The following is a 19,369-nucleotide window of genomic DNA, read 5'->3' as shown; positions in this document are numbered from 1 at the left end:
AATATTAAAATAATAGTAAAGTAAAAAAAGAAAAGGGAAAAACAAATAGAAAGGGGAAAATCCGTCGTTTTAAGAACTTTTAAAGTGTTTTTGACAAAATTCGCAACAAAATGAAAACTTTTGACTTATGGTGCTAGTTCAAACTTTTTTGGACCAAAATGACAATTTTGAGCAAACCACAAGGACCATTTGTACTCTAATTGTTTTGATGGGACCCAACTTACACCCTTACCTCACCTCCTACTCCCCATCTTCTTTATAGAGCACAACCGCAAAGCTTTCTTTCTTTGTCTTTTGCTCAATGCTACTTTGTGTTTGATAGTTGATACACGCACATGGTTGAATGATTATGTGTTTCTTGAAGTTGGTTTCTCCCGTTTTGTTATTATCGTAGGAAGTTTAGGAGCTCTCTCAGGTGACAAAATGAAATCAGTTACCTTTTACCCCGGCTGGTCAAAGATGAGGGGAAAGGGAGATAAGTGGGTAGGGGCAAAAATGTCAATTTACTTTAAAGTTATGTGGATGTATATCAGCTTAGCTCCCTTTTCTTTTACATGCTATTCTGATACAACAAAATACACGGTCTTTTTAAGTTGATATTGGTTTTTTTTTTTTTTTTTTTTTTTTTTGAGAAATTAAATATTTTTATTGCTTTTTTTTTTTTCCAGAAATCATATAAAATAATGATATTTTTGAATTCTTTAAATTCTTTTTCTTAAGAGTAAATTACACGAATGGTCCCTATGGTTCAGGGTAATTTGTGTGTTTGGTCCCTAACTTATTTTTTTAACTCGGAAGGTCCCTACTGTTTGTTTTTGTTACCCACTTGGTTCCTGTCTTTTCTACAAAAACTTTTTTGCCCTTGATTTTTTAATTTATATAAATATACACACCCCAACCCTACCCTCTCACCTTACCTTATCTACCCCTATTTTTTATCTATTTAAAAAATAGTATTTTTGGGTAAGACATGGACCAAACGTTTAACAAAAAATAAACAGTAGGGACCAAACGCGTAACAAAAGCAAATAATAAGACCTTCCAAGTTAAAAAAATAAATTAGAGACCAACAATACAAATTACTCAAACGGCAAATTACCCCACAGCATAGGACCGTTCGTGTAATTTGGTCTTTTCTTAATTTGGATACGTCTTTATCTAGATATGGTCCTTAAAAAGAATATAAGGATTTTTTTTTTTTTTTTAATCCGTAAATACAAATATTATAATTTACTCTTGAATCCTCAGGGAGGCTAGAAGCCTTTGTTGAATATAAGGATGTCTGATTTATCATAATACCTAGAAAATGCAATAATTATGCTGGGAGTCGGAGCCAATCGAGATATTTCGGTTAACGATCTTCAACAACCGCTCTTAAGCAACGTCAATATTGGTCCTGTAAGTAGTAGTAGTAGAGCAAGATCAAAGTATGTGTGTGGTATCTTTAGCCTTCTCACTTTCTCTTGGTTGAGCCCATTGGTTGCACTTGGTCACAGAAAACCATTAGACCTAGAGGATGTTCCTCAACTTTTCGGTATCGATAGTGTAAGAGGATCGTTTCCCATTTTAAAAAAGAAGTTGGATTTGGAGAGTGATGATAAAAAACTCACTACTACTTTCGACCTCGTCAAGGCCTTGATCCATACCACATGGAAGGACATCATAGTTACAGCAATCCTCGCTGTTATTTACACACTGGCTTCTTATGTTGGTCCTTACCTCATAGATGCATTTGTTCAATTCCTCAACACAAGACAAGATTCAAAACATGAGGGTTATCTTTTTATTCTCATCTTCTTCTTTGCCAAACTCGTGGAGTCTATATCACAAAGACATTGGTTCTTCAAGCTCCAACAAGGTGGAATTAGGGCTAGGGCAGCTCTTGTTGCTATGATTTACCAAAAGGGTTTGAATCTTTCTAGTACGGGGAATTCCCATTCCAGCGGTGAGATTACTAATCTCATTGCCGTTGACGCCGAAAGAATTGGAGACTTTGGTTGGTATATACATGATCCATGGCTTGTAATCATGCAGGTTGGTTTGGCATTAACAATTTTATATCTCAATCTTGGGTTTGCCTCACTTGCTGCATTAGTATCCATCAGTATCGTCATGTTGGCTAATATTCCTCTCGGGAGACTACAACACACGTTTCAAGACGAGTTAATGAAATCTAAAGATAAGAGGATGAAAATCACATCTGAAACTCTGAGGAATATGAGGATACTTAAACTTCAGGGATGGGAGATGAAGTTTTTGTCCAAAATTATGGATCTTAGGAGTCATGAGACAGGGTGGTTGAAAAAGTTTTTATCCACTTCATCGACAATCATATCCATATTCTGGGTTGCGCCTACTTTTGTAGCTGTGGTCACTTTTGGAACATGTATGCTTTTCGGGATCCCTCTTCAATCAGGGAAGATATTGTCTGCAGTTGCAACATTTAAAATACTTCAACAGCCAATCTACAATCTTCCTGATACAGTATCAATGATAGCCCAAACTAAAGTCTCGTTAGATCGAATTGCCTCATACCTTTGTCTTGATAACTTAGATTCAGGCCTTGTAGAGATATTCCCCCGAGGTGATAGTGATATTGCAATCGAGATAACCAATGGAAGTTTTTCATGGGATGTTTCATCTTGTGATCCAGTACTAAAGGATATAAATATCAAAGTTGCTCATGGCATCAAGGTTGCTGTATGTGGTACAGTTGGGTCAGGAAAGTCAAGTTTACTTTCATGTATCCTGGGAGAAGTGCCCAAGCTGTCAGGAAGTGTAAAGCTTAGTGGTAGCAAAGCTTTTGTTGCTCAGTCTCCATGGATACAGAGTGGAAAGATAGAAGAGATCATCCTATTTGGTAAAGATATGGACCGGATAAGGTATGATAAGGTTCTTGAAGCATGTGCCTTGAAGAAAGACATTCAAGTTCTGCCTTTTGGTGATCAAACATTCATAGGTGAGAGGGGAATCAATCTAAGTGGTGGTCAGAAGCAGAGATTACAGATAGCACGTGCTTTATATCAAGACGCTGACATCTATCTTTTTGATGATCCATTTAGTGCAGTTGATGCTCATACAGGAAGCCATCTCTTTAAAGTGAGTAACACATTATTTCCATTCTGAAAATTAATTGCTTTCCTTGTTCATTCATTCTGTTCAAACTTTCTTGGCAGGAATGTTTACTGGAATTTCTCAACTCAAAAACAGTTATTTATGTCACCCATCAAGTGGAGTTCTTGCCGGCTGCTGATCTTGTCTTGGTGAATTATTGAGATTTTTTCTTTATTCCATTTGTACATACAACTACATGAAAGCACTAAGTCATCTTCAATTTGTACTCAATTTTTTCAAGGTCTTGAAAGGTGGGAGGATCAAACAAGCTGGAAGGTATGATGACTTATTGAATTCAGGAAGTGAGTTTATGGAACTTGTCAATGCTCGTAACCAAGCTTTATCAGTGATTGATTCGATAAAGGCTAGCTTTGGATCTCACGAAACAAAAGTTATGGAGGAAGATAGGGTTGAAGTTGAGTCGGAAGGAACAAAAAGACAACAACAGGTTCAGAAAGAAGAAAGAGAGAAAGAAAGCGTTGGTTTTTTTGTATACTGGAAATACATTACAACTGCTTATGGAGGAGCACTTGTGCCCTGTATACTTGTAGCAGCAACTGTTTATGAATTACTTCAATTGTTAAGCAATTACTGGTTGGCTTGGGCATCACCTGTGTCACAAGGGGAGAAACCTCCGGTTGGAGGATCTACACTTATAATTGTTTATATAAGTTTGGCATTTGGAAGCACTTTTTGCATATTTATAAGAGCCATGTGTCTTACAACAGCCGGGTATAAGACAGCCAATCTACTCTTCAATAAAATGCATTCATGCATTTATCATGCTCCCATGTCGTTCTTTGATGCTACCCCCAGTGGGCGCATTCTAAATAGAGTAAGTATCTTGTTTGTGTTTTATGTAATTGTTAAAATATAAAAGTACTCAATCTTGGCTTAACTTAATTAAATGGTAAATATACAGGCATCCACAGATCAAACTGCAGTGGACCTGACAATTTCAAATGCAGTTGGCGTTTTTGTGTTTGCAGTTGTACAAATTCTAGCTGTCATTGCAATCATGTCTCAGATTTCTTGGCAGGTGCTCCTGGTTTTCATTCCAGTTATTGCTATTTGTGTATGGTTGCAGGTATGTCATGTTTTTCTACTGACAATAACCATATATATATATATATATATATATATATATTAACTATGTTAAATTTTATTTATTTTTGGTAGCAATATTACGTGTCTTCAGCACGAGAGTTAGCACGACTGGTGGGAGTTTGCAAAGCCCCGATCATACAGCATTTCTCAGAAACCTTGTCAGGTTTAACAACCATCAGGAGCTTTCATCAACAACACAGATTTGAAGACATGAATATGAAGCTGATTGATGGATATTCGCGACCAAAGTTTTATAGTGTTGCTTGTATAGAGTGGCTATCATTCCGAGTGGAGTTGTTGTCCTCTGTTATGTTTGGTTTATTCTTAATATTCTTACTCATTGTCCCAAATGGGACCATCGATCCAAGTAAGCAAAACTTGGTTCTTGTGAATCCTTTTTCATACTTTCTAAGCCTAGCCACGTTATTATTTAAAAAAAGAAAATAAAAAAATAAAATGATCTTGAAGGTATTGCGGGGTTAGCAGTCACGTATGGGCTCAATATAAACATCCTACAAGCTTCAGCAATATGGAAACTATGCAGCATGGAGAATAGCATTATATCAGTTGAAAGAATACTTCAATACATGTCTATCCCTGAGGAAGGACCTCTTGTTGTAGAATCAACCAGGCCAAACCATTTGTGGCCATCATTTGGAGAAGTAGAGGTACTCAACCTGCAGGTAATGACTTTCACCTTCAAAATGCCAATTTATCATATGATCAAAAGCTCTAGAAACTTGAACTTGGTGGTGTGTGTAGGTAAGGTATGCCCCACACTTGCCACTTGTGTTAAGAGGAGTTACATGCAATTTTCATGGTGGCACAAAGACTGGAATCGTAGGAAGAACAGGAAGTGGTAAATCGACTCTTATACAAGCACTCTTTCGCATGGTTGAACCTACTGGGGGAGAAATTTTCATAGATGAGATCAATATATCCTCTATTGGGCTTCATGATTTACGCTCAAGATTGAGCATAATCCCTCAAGATCCACCCATGTTCCATGGGAGTGTACGAAGCAATCTGGATCCACTTGAACATTACACTGATGAACAGATCTGGGAGGTAGGATGGATAACTTCTGTTGTAGTTTCTGGAATAGCTTCTTGTTAACATATATATATATATATATATATATATATATATATATATATATATATATATATATATATTTTAGGCTCTAGATAAGTGCCAGTTGGGAGATGAAGTTAGGAGGAAGGAAGACAAGCTTGATTCTACAGGTTTTTGTTAATCACTCCCTTCAACATGAAATTTAAAATTGTGTGGACAGCCATGCATTATGATTCATTCTTATCTATTCGCAGTCAGTGAGAATGGAGAGAATTGGAGCATGGGTGAAAGGCAACTGTTGTGTCTTGGTCGAGTGTTACTCAAGAAAACCAAGATCTTGGTGCTTGACGAGGCTACTGCATCGATGGATGTGTCGGCCGATCATACAATACAACAAGCACTAGGACAACACTTTTCTGACTCAACTATCATCACCATTGCACATAGAATCACGTCTGTTCTCAATGGCCACATGGTTCTAGTCTTGGAAAAAGGTCTGAATTCTGAAGAATCGTCCTTTTAATTCTTATCTTTTTCTCTTTGACTTTCTGCCTCCTTTCTCTTGCAGGCCTCATTCAGGAATATGATTCACCATTAAAGTTATTGGAAAATAGATCTTCTTCCTTTGCAAAGCTTGTTACCGAGTACCAGTACCGTGGGAGATCTACTTCCAGTCATGGAACCTAGGACTTCTTTTCATGTGGACTTACTCCCACCATTATGGTTGCTCATCTTATTCTTATAACAAATATAGGAAACCCTTTACGTGTGTGTGCATCACATCACTATATATATGAAGGTTCTAAAAAGCTTGTCATAGCACGCCATAATTCCAAGGCTTGTACCTGCTGTCAAGCTTTACCAAAACGCTGCCTTAACTCATATATGTGTATAATATAGAAAAATAGTTGAAAATACATATAAAAATATTAAATATATACAAAATTGCCGCCTTAAGTTACGCCTTATAAACGACGTGGCTCGTCAAGGCTTAAAAAAGCTTAAGGTCTGACATTGCCGCTAAGTGACGCCTTACGTTATTTAGAACCTTGATATATATATATATATATATATATATATATATATATATATATATATATGTATGTATATATATATATGTATGTGTATATATATATATATATATATATATATATATATATATATATATATATATATATATATATATATATATATATATATATATATAGGTGGATTCAATTGAGAAAATAAAAAAGGTTGAGAATGGGGGAATCATTCTAGCCACTCATTTAATGTAAGCATAAAAGACATGGTGGCAAACTTGTAAATATCGTAATAACCTTCAATCTCAAATACGTAACTATAGAGAATTTGATAACTGTTCGTTCATCATCAAAATTTTTCCTCCAACCTTCAATAATCATCCAGATTTCTTCAACTAAACCGGAATTTCTTCGCTGTTCATGAAATTGGAATAGGAGTTCTGGACTCGCAATCACAATCGACATTGAGGGATTTAGAATCGGTACTTACAGGTTCCCAATCAGATTTTCGGAAATCAAAATCAAATTGAGAAATCGATCAGAGATAGGATGTCGCATCTGAAGTCAAAATCGGAAGTATATGATGATTTGGAATTGATAACTTGATGTTTTTAGCATTTTTAAAATAGTTAACTTGTTTGCACTCCAACTGTTTGATGAAATGCATAAACTAAATTACCACGTTATATTCACATATGAATATGTTTTCTCTGAATCAGTATATGATTATTAAAAACACAAAATAAGTATTCAAGTCTATATGTTATTCATATGTGAATAACATATAAAAATTATATATATTTGTCAAAATACCTTCAATATTCATAAGTGAATATACCTTGTAATATTCATATGTGAATATACTGTGTAATATTCATAAGTGAATATATCATCTAATATTCACAAGTGAATATACTCTGTAATATTCACATGTGATATACCATGTAATACTATGTAATATTCACATATGAAATATCATTGAATACTCATAAGTGGATATACCATCTAATATTTACAAGTGAATATATTATGTTAATATTCACAAGTGAATTCATCGTCCAATATTAAAATATGAATATACTATGTTTATTATATGTTATACTAGGTTATAACCCGTGGAAACCACGGTCAATATATTTACAATTATTATATATATAAATAATGTTTAAAACCAAGGCATGTTGAAAAATTAAGATAAAATAGATGATAACAAAAAACATACATATGTTGATTATTGACAGTTTAACTAATTCATATTGTGATGTTACTTCATATTAGAACATTATGCTTTAAGAAAGCTACCCACTTGAAAAATACAATATCAATGTTAAAATAAATGAAAGTGAGATGCTATAAACCTAATAATTTAGTTGAAAATTTCAAAATAAAATGCTTTAAAAAGAAAGTAGTGAATTAGATGAATGGTTCCTATGATTTGAGGTAATCCGTGCCTTTAGTCTCTAACTATTTTTTTTACTTGGATAATCCATTATAGTTTGGTTTTGTTGCATTTGTGGCCCCTACAAACTGAAAATGACTATTTTGCCATTCATAATAATTTTTTACTTTTTTGATTATTTATTTTATTATGTATTAAAGAAACCTTTAACCATTTTAACTAATGTATTACACAGTTGATTTAGTATTGTATTTTGTTCTGTATTAACTAATAAACTTCTCAGTTGATTTAATGTTTAAGCTCATATGTTCATAAGATGACTCAAGAAAATCGAATTGTTAACTAAAGAGTTCATAATTAAAAAAAAAATCTTGAAAATACCACAAGAAATCAAGAATCTGCACTAATAATGATAAGATTTCACAACTACATCATATGATTTTACCAATTACATAACCTGCCTTCCCTTTTGTATAAATATAGATTCATGAACAATATCCCCTCTAAAACTAACACCATATGTTACCTGTTAAATATGTTGAAGATGAATAAGTATTATAATTATAAAGATTTATATTCACATTTAAATAAAAAAAGCTAAATTCTTTAATGTTGAATCAAGAAGCTATAATTCTAAAATTTCTTATGTTGAATATTTACTTTTGAATAAAAAAAATATCTAACCAATTATAACAATGTAAATAATTTTTTTAAAAGAAAGATAAGAGCTCACAATTTCAAGGGGGGTCACTTTGTGAAGAAGGAACATATTTGATATTACACTGCACAAAACATAAGTTTCCACTTTTATATATAAACTGAGATGTTGTAATAGAAATATTTTTCAATCATTCTTTTATATTTAAATATTAAAAAGAAAAAAACATTGCATTTACTTACCTGGAAGGAAGTTATCCTTGGCTTATGGTTTTTAAATAAGGTCCTTTGATATGAGCTTCATTATCATATCAGTATCCACTTAAATAAGCATCCTAAAAATATATATGAAGCATGATGTTTTGATTTTTTTTCACTAAACATTTATTTTTACAAAAAGATTTTTTTATTTAAAAAGCCTGAGTTCTATTTAGTATCATTACAGAGAAAAAAGTTAATGTTCTTGATTCAAGGATAAAAGATTTCTTTAACATTTTTTCGTTTTTTCTTGAAGGGTATTTTAGGAATTTGACAAAAGTTGGAAATTTTTTTTATTTTTATAAATTTACAACAAAAAAACATGTGAGAAGAGATTACCACTCCATGATTCATTAACATTTGTAGCATAGGATTGTTTCATTTTGCTTGTGTTTGATTCAAACTTTGATTGGAGAATAGTAGATGAAACCCAACAACAATGTGCCTTGAGACACAAGGAACTAACATAATTTAATTAATTATTCATTGAAATTAAATAAAAAAAAGAAACAAACAATTGGTTTTGAATAATACCCGCTGCTATTACTTGATTTGATTTTTCTTGACAGTTGTTTTAACTGAACTTCTAAAGGATCCTATATTACATATTTGTATTATAAACTTATTGGAATGAACAATAAATTAGAATAATTATATATATTTTATTGAGAGAAAGAGTGCAAATGAAAAGATATAAAGATATGAACATGTATCATTCCATTATTTAGAGCAATAATATCGAGTGTTCTTCAACTTGAAATATTCACCTGTTTGAAAAACTAATCTGGCTTCATTACTCTGTTGAGCTACAGTAGTGTACCTACATTTAGACTTCATTGCAGCTAGAAAATCTTTTAATTTTTTTGTAATAGAATATCAAATAGGATGAATGATTTGAGAAACTAATATGATTAGGGTTAGGTTTAGGATTAGTAGAACAATGCAGACAAACCTGGATACAAAGAATTGCTATCAAATTAAGTACCATGTCTTCCCACGACATCACTATATGTGAGACATTTTCACAAACACATGGTGTGCTTACCAGTTACTCACCATTTTATCAAAGAACTTCCATAAATACTACTTACAAAGCTAAAAACATACAACAATAATGAGAGAGAGAGAGAGGATTATAGTTCCTAAGAGACAAAACCCATTCTATCTCAAATTCCCCTCAATTACACTCTCTTTTATCACCCACTCTTTTTTTTTGAAAATGTTGAAATAATAAAAAGAAAAGAAAGAACGATTCACAATCTGAAAGGCCATTAGGAGTTAGAAACATACACGACTTACCTTCAAACTCGTTGATTTGTTTCTTCTTTTGTATCTTTTTTAGTAGCCGTTAGATGTTTGAGAAAGAAAGCAAGTCGGAAGTAAAATAGACTGAGAAGGAAGTGGCACATAATACAACACAACAGAAATTGGGTAGTGATGGAAGTCATGCGATGGTGGAAGAGATGCGGTGGGTTTAGATATCGTGTTTTGGGTATTGGTTTAGATTAGCATAAGCGATGGTAGGGTGTAGCCGTGGAGTTAAGGTTGTTCATTAAAATTTCAAGGGTGTTCATGGAGACAGGGAAAGAGTAAAACCGATGGGTGAAGCAGGGGAGTCGGGGGTGTATTGGAAGATGAAAACAAAGATAATAAGGAGATGGTCGCAGATTTTAATCATGATCTGCTAAGATTAGGTTAAAGATCAATGAAGATCAATTATTCCTGATCTTGCATATTTTAAATTTTGAATCAATGATTTTGTTTCTAAAACATATAGGAGAAATTGGAGAAGATGCAGTTATGATTTGGTGGCTAATTTAAAGGGATTAAATTTCAAATGTTTTTATAATTTTCTCAATTTTGACGTTGAAATAGAAGATGAGCGGGAAAAATCAAAGGCTAGGCTCTAAAAATGGGACACGTGGAAGAAGGTTAATCTAAAAGATGGACACATGGCACTTAGGAGAGGTTTTTATTAAGTATGGATTCATATATGAATGATACTTAAATTGTAAAAAAAAATATATATTTTTTATTCATAAATTAATAATAAATGTACTGTAATAAAACCTGATGCATTGTTATTCATTTAAGAATAACGATAGCTGGAAATATAATTTTTTTTTTTATTTTATCTTAAAACTATATCAATATGGATGTCTATTTGTAGAGAATAAAAAATCATGAATTTTGGTATATTTAAAATCATTTTTTGATAAAAAAAAGCTTATAAAAATTAAAAAAAAAAACAAACAAAAACTATGTTTTTGTATATATTAAGATAATGATTAGCATAGTTTAAGGAAATATGTTATGTTGGAAAACACATGTGCATTCGTTTCCCATTTCCGCCGGTACTTTGGAGCTTTTTGCAGCAAAAATAAATGATTGGCTGAGAATGATTCCCCATTCTCAACCTTTTTTTTTCTCAATTGAACCCTCCCATATATATATATATATATATATATATATATATATATATATATATATATATATATATATATATATATATATATATATATATATATATATATATATATATATATGTGACATCTCCAAAATCACGGCTAGAAAAGACCGATTTTGTTTATGCTTTATAAAAATCAGAGTACTTCATTTTATAAAAAGGTTGCGGAATTTGTTCCCAGAAAAACATGGTAAATACGTTATTAAAACATTTTCGAAGAAATGTATTTATTTCATTTTAAAACGTTTGGGATGTCATCGTTAATACAGGAACATAAGCATAAACAGAACTTACAATTATTCACACTAGTGGTCTACATCTGTTTAAATCTCTCAGTGTAATGTCACTTCATATCAACACCTGTGATATAAATAAACTGAGTGGGTCAGGTTGGGAAACCTGGTGAGCACATAGGGATTTCAATCCCACAATGTTATACCATATATATAGTTTAAAATTCACAAAATATACAATTTCACCATACATATATATAAACAACTCTTATCCCACCCCGTCGATCCTCGCAACGAGGCTATCCATACTCTCGTACCTAAGATTAGTCGTTTTACCTACTCTATACTCTCGGATCAGAAATGAACGAATTTACCAAATCCATACTCTCGGACTAGGGACGAATGACTAATCCATACTCTCGGATTAAAGATGAATGATTATGCCTAATCCATACTCTCGGACTAGGGACAATAGCTAATCCATACTCTCGGATTAACGAATGATTATGCCTAATCCATATTCTTGGACTAGGGACAATGACTATGTCTAATCCATACTCCCGGATAAGTGAAATATACTGACTTCTATTCTCTGAGTTTAACTCACTTGTACTCGTGAGAATATACTACCCAATATTCCTCATATTTAATTTAGGTCTACTCTTTATCCTAAATTATCAAATATAATCAGGTATGTTCTTTAACACGAATTTCAAGCAACATCAATTAACTCGCACATAAACATATAATTAATATTTCAATCAATACTTGTATTAAAATCATGTTCATGAAAGGGACTATGCACTCACCTGAGAAGGTGGTGACTCGGTACTCGGACAGCGCTTCGTTTACTTTAAAATAATTTCCTTCGACGAAACCTAGTATTATCACCAATAGATTTTAGTCTATTATTCGCCGAGACTAATTAATAGTCTAGCTATTATTACTATTATATAAGCGTTAAAAAAAATACTTATATAACCCATAATAATAGCCCAAGTATTTATTATATGTCCTTAATAACGTTAATATAATTAAATAAAACTATATTAAAAATAGTGTAGGCGTAGCTCACTTACAGCGGGTTTTATAGAAAACCAGGCTTTGCTTGGAGCAGCGTTTCCGAGCCGAAAAGCTCTTCTTATCGGAGCCGTCGAGCACTCCGGGGCTTCCGCCTCGTGCTAGGGAGGTTCCCTAGGCTTTTCGGGGGATTTCGGGGCTAGAGAGAGGTTCTAGAGAGAGAGTAAAGAGAAGAAAGAATGGGAAAGGTGTGAAGAAAATGAGGGTGGTAGAGGTGGTATTTATAGGGTGAAAATGGCTGAACTTGGTGCCACATGTCACCATCTAGTGGCAAGACTTGGGGAGAAAGCAATGGCCAAGATTGTGCCACATCACCCATTTTCGCACAACACACTTCCGACTTCTAAAATCCGTAACTTTCACATACGACCTCCGTTTTTGACGTTATTTATATCCACGCGTAGGTAAAAATAATATCTACAACTTTCATTTTGACTCCGTCGGCTAATTCTCGACCGATCTTAAATTTAACAGTACGAGGCGTTTAGACTGTTAAATGACCGCGAAGAATTCGTAACTCCTTCATACGGACTCCGTTTTCGTCTGTCTTTTTACCGTTGAGTTCCTATTAATGAGATCTTCAACTTTCATTTATTTCACGTAAGCCAAAAACCACTCGAACTAAAATTCGAGTTTCGGGTTGTACACTGCTAAGCCGAATCTTAGAAAAATCATAACTTCCTCATACGAAGTCAGATTTGGGCGTTCTTTTTATCGACGCTCTTAGTTTAACATATTCTACGACTTTTGTTTAGATTGCTAAGGATAAAAAGTCTTCTATCGTAAATTCACTATTTACGTCTTCCGGTGCCGTGCCGGTTTTGCCGTAAAACTTCGGCGGGCCATAACTTCTTCGTTATAACTTGGATTTCGGCGTTCTTTATATGTACGGAAACCTTGTGACATATTCTAAAACTTGGATAAGACTATTCATTCTAAATAATCTTTTGTCGAAAAGTCATTTTTGACCCCTATTGTCTCTAAATTGACTAGCCCGGATCTGCGGGCGTTACAATTATCTCCCCCTTAGGATGATTACGTCCCGGAATCATCAATGAAATAAGGATTGTATAATGACTCCATAAGTCATCTCTTCATCCTAGGTAATAATTATAACTTCTTTATTCCTTCAAGTCTATCTCTTAGACTTATTGACTGTAAGCAGTACTTGATCGTGCACCTGATCTCTACCTCATATTAGACTCCAAATTATGACCTATCATCATGTGATGTACGTTTAGACTCAGGTCTCTTAAATTCTAAAACAGACTAAGCCTTCCTTCATGTTCTAATGTGATATAATCATACTTTAACATGTAGCATTTCTAGCTACCAACGAGCGCGATACTTCTATGGATCGCTTTGATTTTTAAGCGTTTGGTTTAAGTCAGACGCTATATCAAACTTGGTTCTCTGAACCACGTAACCTACTCATCGTAGTCGGACTCAAGGTGATATGACCACTAGGGTCGGGATAACAACAATCTTCTTAGTCATTACCGAAACAATGGTAACGACATTCTTGAATAAAACGAAATCAATTACTGGCTTCTTGGTAACCTTGTGACTTTCCCTGATCCAAGTGTGAGTCCTGTGCTTCCGGTAGTATAGGCCTCTACTACCATTCACACCTACTCATACTCGTCCCAAGTATTGTCCCGCAGTTTTTTCCAAGTCACCATACAAGAAAACCATACAACAACTTAACACATCAGATAACAAAACAAAGGTTTTATATTATTTCTTGAAACTGTTACATAGGTGTTCAAGTTCACCCTAGACTATGCCTCTAACGGGCTACATCGTGAGGTACTATCTACACGATTACTCCATAACTCGATCCTCGGATGTCAAGCCTTCACTCTTGAATCCTTGCATTGTCATCTGCTTCGTCAAGGATCATTTGAAATGCTCTCGCCTTTGGCTTTGGTGGCACATTTGGCTTTGTAGCCCCTTCTCTCTTTGGGCAGTCTTGTTTGAAGTGTCCTTCTTCTCCACACTTAAAGCAGACTTCTCTCTTGGTTGTGCATTCGCTGGCGTAATGACCAGTCTTCCCGCATTTAAAGCATGTCGTATATTTAGAGCATTTCCCGATGTGCTTCTTTCTACACTTGTCACACCATTGCGTTCCTTCTTCAAACTTCGAGAATTTTCTCTTCTCGCTGGACCTTGAAGATCCTTCAAACTTTCTCTTCTCGCCAACCTCCATCTTGCTGGAGGTTCTTCCCTTGATCATATCTTCGACAGACTTGGCAGCCCAGATAGCTGCCTCTAGAGTAGGTGCTTGACGCACTGGCACCGCATACTCCCATGGAAGTCCTGTTGCGTACTTGTCGATTTTCGTCAGCTCATCCGGAACAAGACGCAAGGCGAACTCCATCTTCTCTGTGAAGTTGTTGGTGTATTCATCGATTGACATGCTTCCCTTCTTCAAGGTTAGAAACTAGTTCTCTAGCTCAAGCAGGTTTTGAGCTGAGCAGTACTTTCGTTTGAATTGCACCAAAAATTCTGCCCATGTCAGTTGCAGAGGCTCATTAGGGCTCAGAGTCTTCCCCAAGGTATTCCACCAACGTACAGCGCCTCCTCGAAACTGATGCACTGCAAATGTGGTCTGTAGCTTCCCTCTACAACCGCATGTCATGAAGGCTAACTCCATCTCCGAGATCCAATCCATGACCCCAATTGGATCCTCCTTTCCAGTGAAAGTCGATGGCTTGCAAGTCAGAAAATCCTTGTACTTGCATCCATTCCTCTCGACCTCGTCATCTTGGTTGTTTTGTCGAATTATTGGTGGGTTGACTTGACCCACAGTCCCACTGTAGTTTCCTTCCTCAGTCTGCCCTTCGTTCAACTCGGGCTGTTCGATCTGAATAGTGGCTTCCTCACGATTTTGCTGGAGCAAACGTCTAGTTTCCTCCATTTGACGATCCAACATCGCTTAGATCATCGCTTGCACTTCGGCCATTATGACTGGCTCAGCGGCGGCTTCCATCACCGGTATTTGCTCAATCACTGGGGGTTGGTTTCTGTTCCCATTTGCATTCACGTTTCCGCTACGGGTCTTGCCATCTTGATCTATACACCAAATAAGGTGAATCTAGATCTTTACTTAGGATTGACGGTTAAATCATCCTTATCACTCCGAAACGTTTATATGCTAGTTCTAATATCGTAGTCGTACGTTTAGAATCCTAAACACATAAGGTTTCCAGATCCGGTCAGCAACAAACCATAGATCCGAACAACTAACAGCATATCAGGCACAAGTATTTAGCACATAAAAGCATTTTAGGCATAATTCCTAAAATAAGCTAGTGCTTACACCTCACAATCATCGCTTAGCATTCTAAGTTTAAGTCTAAAAATAAATCCATATTCCTAGTTCGCTTAAACTAATGCTCTGATACCAACTGTGACATCCCCAAAATCACGGCCAGAAAAGACCGATTTTGTTTATGCTTTATAAAAATCAGAGTACTTCATTTTATAAAAAGGTTGCGGAATTTGTTCCCAGAAAAACATGGTAAATACGTTATTAAAACATTTTCGAAGAAACGTATTTATTTCATTTTAAAACGTTTGGGATGTCATCGTTAATACAGGAACATAAGCATAAACAGAACTTACAATTATTCACACTAGTAGTCTACATCTCTTTAAATCTCTCAGTGTAATGTCACTTCATATCAACACCTGTGATATAAATAAACTGAGTGGGTCAGGTTGGGAAACCTGGTGAGCACATAGGGATTTCAATCCCACAATGTTATACCATATATATAGTTTAAAATTCACAAAATATACAATTTCACCATACATATATATAAACAACTCTTATCCCACCCCGTCGATCCTCGCAACGAGGCTATCCATACTCTCGGACCTAAGAGTAGTCGTTTCACCTACTCTATACTCTCGGATCAGAAATGAACGAATTTACCAAATCCATACTCTCGGACTAGGGACGAATGACTAATCCATACTCTCGGATTAAAGATGAATGATTATGCCTAATCCATACTCTCGGACTAGGGACAATAGCTAATCCATACTCTCGGATTAACGAATGATTATGCCTAATCCATATTCTTGGACTAGGGACAATGACTATGTCTAATCCATACTCCCGGATAAGTGACATATACTAACTTCTATTCTCTGAGTTTAACTCACTTGTACTCGTGAGAATATACTACCCAATATTCCTCATATTTAATTTAGGTCTACTCTTTATCCTAAATTATCAAATATAATCAGGTATGTTCTTTAACACGAATTTCAAGCAACATCAATTAACTCGCACATAAACATATAATTAATATTTCAATCAATACTTGTATTAAAATCATGTTAATGAAAGGGACTATGCACTCACCTGAGAAGGTGGTGACTCGGTACTCGGACAGCGCTTCGTTTACTTTAAAATAATTTCCTTCGACGAAACCTAGTATTATCACCAATAGATTTTAGTCTATTATTCGCCGAGACTAATTAATAGTCTAGCTATTATTACTATTATATAAGCGTTAAAAAAAATACTTATATAACCCATAATAATAGCCCAAGTATTTATTATATGTCCTTAATAACGTTAATATAATTAAATAAAAACTATATTAAAAATAGTGTAGGCGTAGCTCACTTACAGCGGGTTTTATAGAAAACCAGGCTTTGCTTGGAGCAGCGTTTCCGAGCCGAAAAGCTCTTCTTATCGGAGCCGTCGAGCACTCCGGGGCTTCCGCCTCGTGCTAGGGAGGTTCCCTAGGCTTTTCGGGGGATTTCGGGGCTAGAGAGAGGTTCTAGAGAGAGAGTAAAGAGAAGAAAGAATGGGAAAGGTGTGAAGAAAATGAGGGTGGGAGAGGTGGTATTTATAGGGTGAAAATGGCTGAACTTGGTGCCACATGTCACCATCTAGTGGCAAGACTTGGGGAGAAAGCAATGGCCAAGATTGTGCCACATCACCCATTTTCGCACAACACACTTCCGACTTCTAAAATCCGTAACTTTCACATACGACCTCCGTTTTTGACGTTCTTTATATCCACGCGTAGGTAAAAATAATATCTACAACTTTCATTTTGACTCCGTCGGCTAATTCTCGACCGATCTTAAATTTAACAGTACGAGGCGTTTAGACTGTTAAATGACCGCGAAGAATTCGTAACTCCTTCATACGGACTCCGTTTTCGTCTGTATTTTTACCGTTGAGTTCCTATTAATGAGATCTTCAACTTTCATTTATTTCACGTAAGCCAAAAACCGCTCGAACTAAAATTCGAGTTTCGGGCTGTACACTGCTAAGCCGAATCTTAGAAAAATCATAACTTCCTCATACAAAGTCATATTTGGGCGTTCTTTTTATCGACGCTCTTAGTTTAACATATTCTACGACTTTTGTTTAGATTGCTAAGGATAAAAAGTCTTCTATCGTAAATTCACTATTTACGTCTTCCGGTGCCGTGCCGGTTTTGCCGTAAAACTTCGGCGGGCCATAACTTCTTCGTTATAAATTGGATTTCGGCGTTCTTTATATGTACGGAAACCTTGTGACATATTCCAAAACTTGGTTAAGACTATTCATTCTAAATAATCTTTTGTCGAAAAGTCATTTTTGACCCCTATTGCCTCTAAATTGACTAGCCCGGATCTGCGGGCGTTACAATATATATATATATATATATATATATATATATATATATATATATATATATATATATATATATATATATATATATATATATATATATATATATTACAGCCCTACCTAAGCTTAGGTACTAAACCTATAAAAAAAATGTTGTTTTAACTTAGTAAATATACTCAATTTGGTTTTCACTTGGTAAATATATCATCATCAATAACATTTCTTTCGTCCATCATTGTTTTACCGTCCATATTTTCTTTCCTTCATTATCGTTTATTACTTGACCCCAGTGAATATAAGTTTTTCCACTGTTAGGAAGATCTAAGATAATTAATATTCTTGCTTCCTTATCATAACTATTGCATTGATCTTGAATCTACATCTTCAATTGTTAATCGTGAATTCCCTAACCGCAATCTTTATATAGTAAAACAACATATTTTCATGAGGTTTAGTACCTAAGCTTAGGTAGGGCTGTAATATATATTCACTTTTCCATATATATATATATATATGGGATCGTTCAATCGTGAACATTTCTTATTGCGAGAATATTTGAGAACAAATTTGAACCACATAATTTTTTAATTAAAGTTATAAAATAATATTCATATAAATCAAAAACTAGTTTCAAATACTTAAAAAACCCACTAACTAACACGATCACCACCCACATATCACAAAATAGATTGGCCTTGGAGCCTTCGACCTATTGATATGGTGAGGAGACTCATCTATCATGAATGCTGAACTGACAAGATAAGATCAGATAAATCCCAATGCACAACTCCAACTCAAATGCATATAATCATCATGTGATTAGCTTGTCATAATCCTGAAATACCATTAATACCCTCAATAGTCCATGTTGACCCCAACCCATCGAGTTCATCCAACAACTCATCAGGTTCCTTCAGAGTCCATACAACTGAAATCCCGAGTGAACTTGTCGAGTCACCTGAGTAACTCGTAAATTTCCTTCATGTCCAAGAGCCGAAAACTCTAAACCGAAATCTCTTGACCTACATCCCTTAATCAGCTTACCGAAATCTCTCAAGATCCCGAAGAAAGAAAAACCCTCCCTGACTCGTTGAGTTGGCTAAGCAACTCGCTGAGTCCCTTCAGCTCTTTTTGTGTTCAGTCCATTCCAGTGGAATCCAAGGCTCCAAATTACAGATCCAACCCCTTCTAGTGTAGTTATCACGTAAAGTTGCCAACTTTACGTGCATGCAAGGCCTTAAGAGGCTAAAACACTCATAACTAAGGTTTATACCAAGTTTAAGGCATGAAGAAAGGCTAAGGCTGGATAAAGTG

The 19,369-nt window shown here is 34.9% G+C and overlaps 1 protein-coding gene across 1 annotated transcript; it reads left to right on the top strand.

Annotated features, from left to right (window-relative positions):
* The first annotated feature begins 1,239 nt into the window (after positions 1 to 1,239).
* Positions 1,240 to 6,210, top strand: LOC145003965 (ABC transporter C family member 3-like). Its single transcript, XM_078962866.1, has 10 exons — positions 1,240 to 3,099; positions 3,177 to 3,263; positions 3,356 to 3,949; positions 4,037 to 4,201; positions 4,294 to 4,588; positions 4,690 to 4,904; positions 4,984 to 5,289; positions 5,402 to 5,465; positions 5,550 to 5,789; positions 5,864 to 6,210. The coding sequence occupies exons 1-10, from the start codon at positions 1,318 to 1,320 to the stop codon at positions 5,980 to 5,982; spliced, it is 3,867 nt and encodes a 1,288-aa protein (XP_078818992.1). The 5' UTR covers positions 1,240 to 1,317; the 3' UTR covers positions 5,983 to 6,210.
* The last annotated feature ends 13,159 nt before the right edge of the window (positions 6,211 to 19,369 follow it).

Source organism: Lactuca saligna, chromosome 7 (genome assembly GCF_052625555.1).
Source record: "Lactuca saligna cultivar CGN05327 chromosome 7, ASM5262555v1, whole genome shotgun sequence".
Classification (NCBI taxonomy): domain Eukaryota; kingdom Viridiplantae; phylum Streptophyta; class Magnoliopsida; order Asterales; family Asteraceae; genus Lactuca; species Lactuca saligna.
Note: the sequence above shows the minus strand (reverse complement) of the source record. Positions and strands in the feature narration are given on the sequence as shown.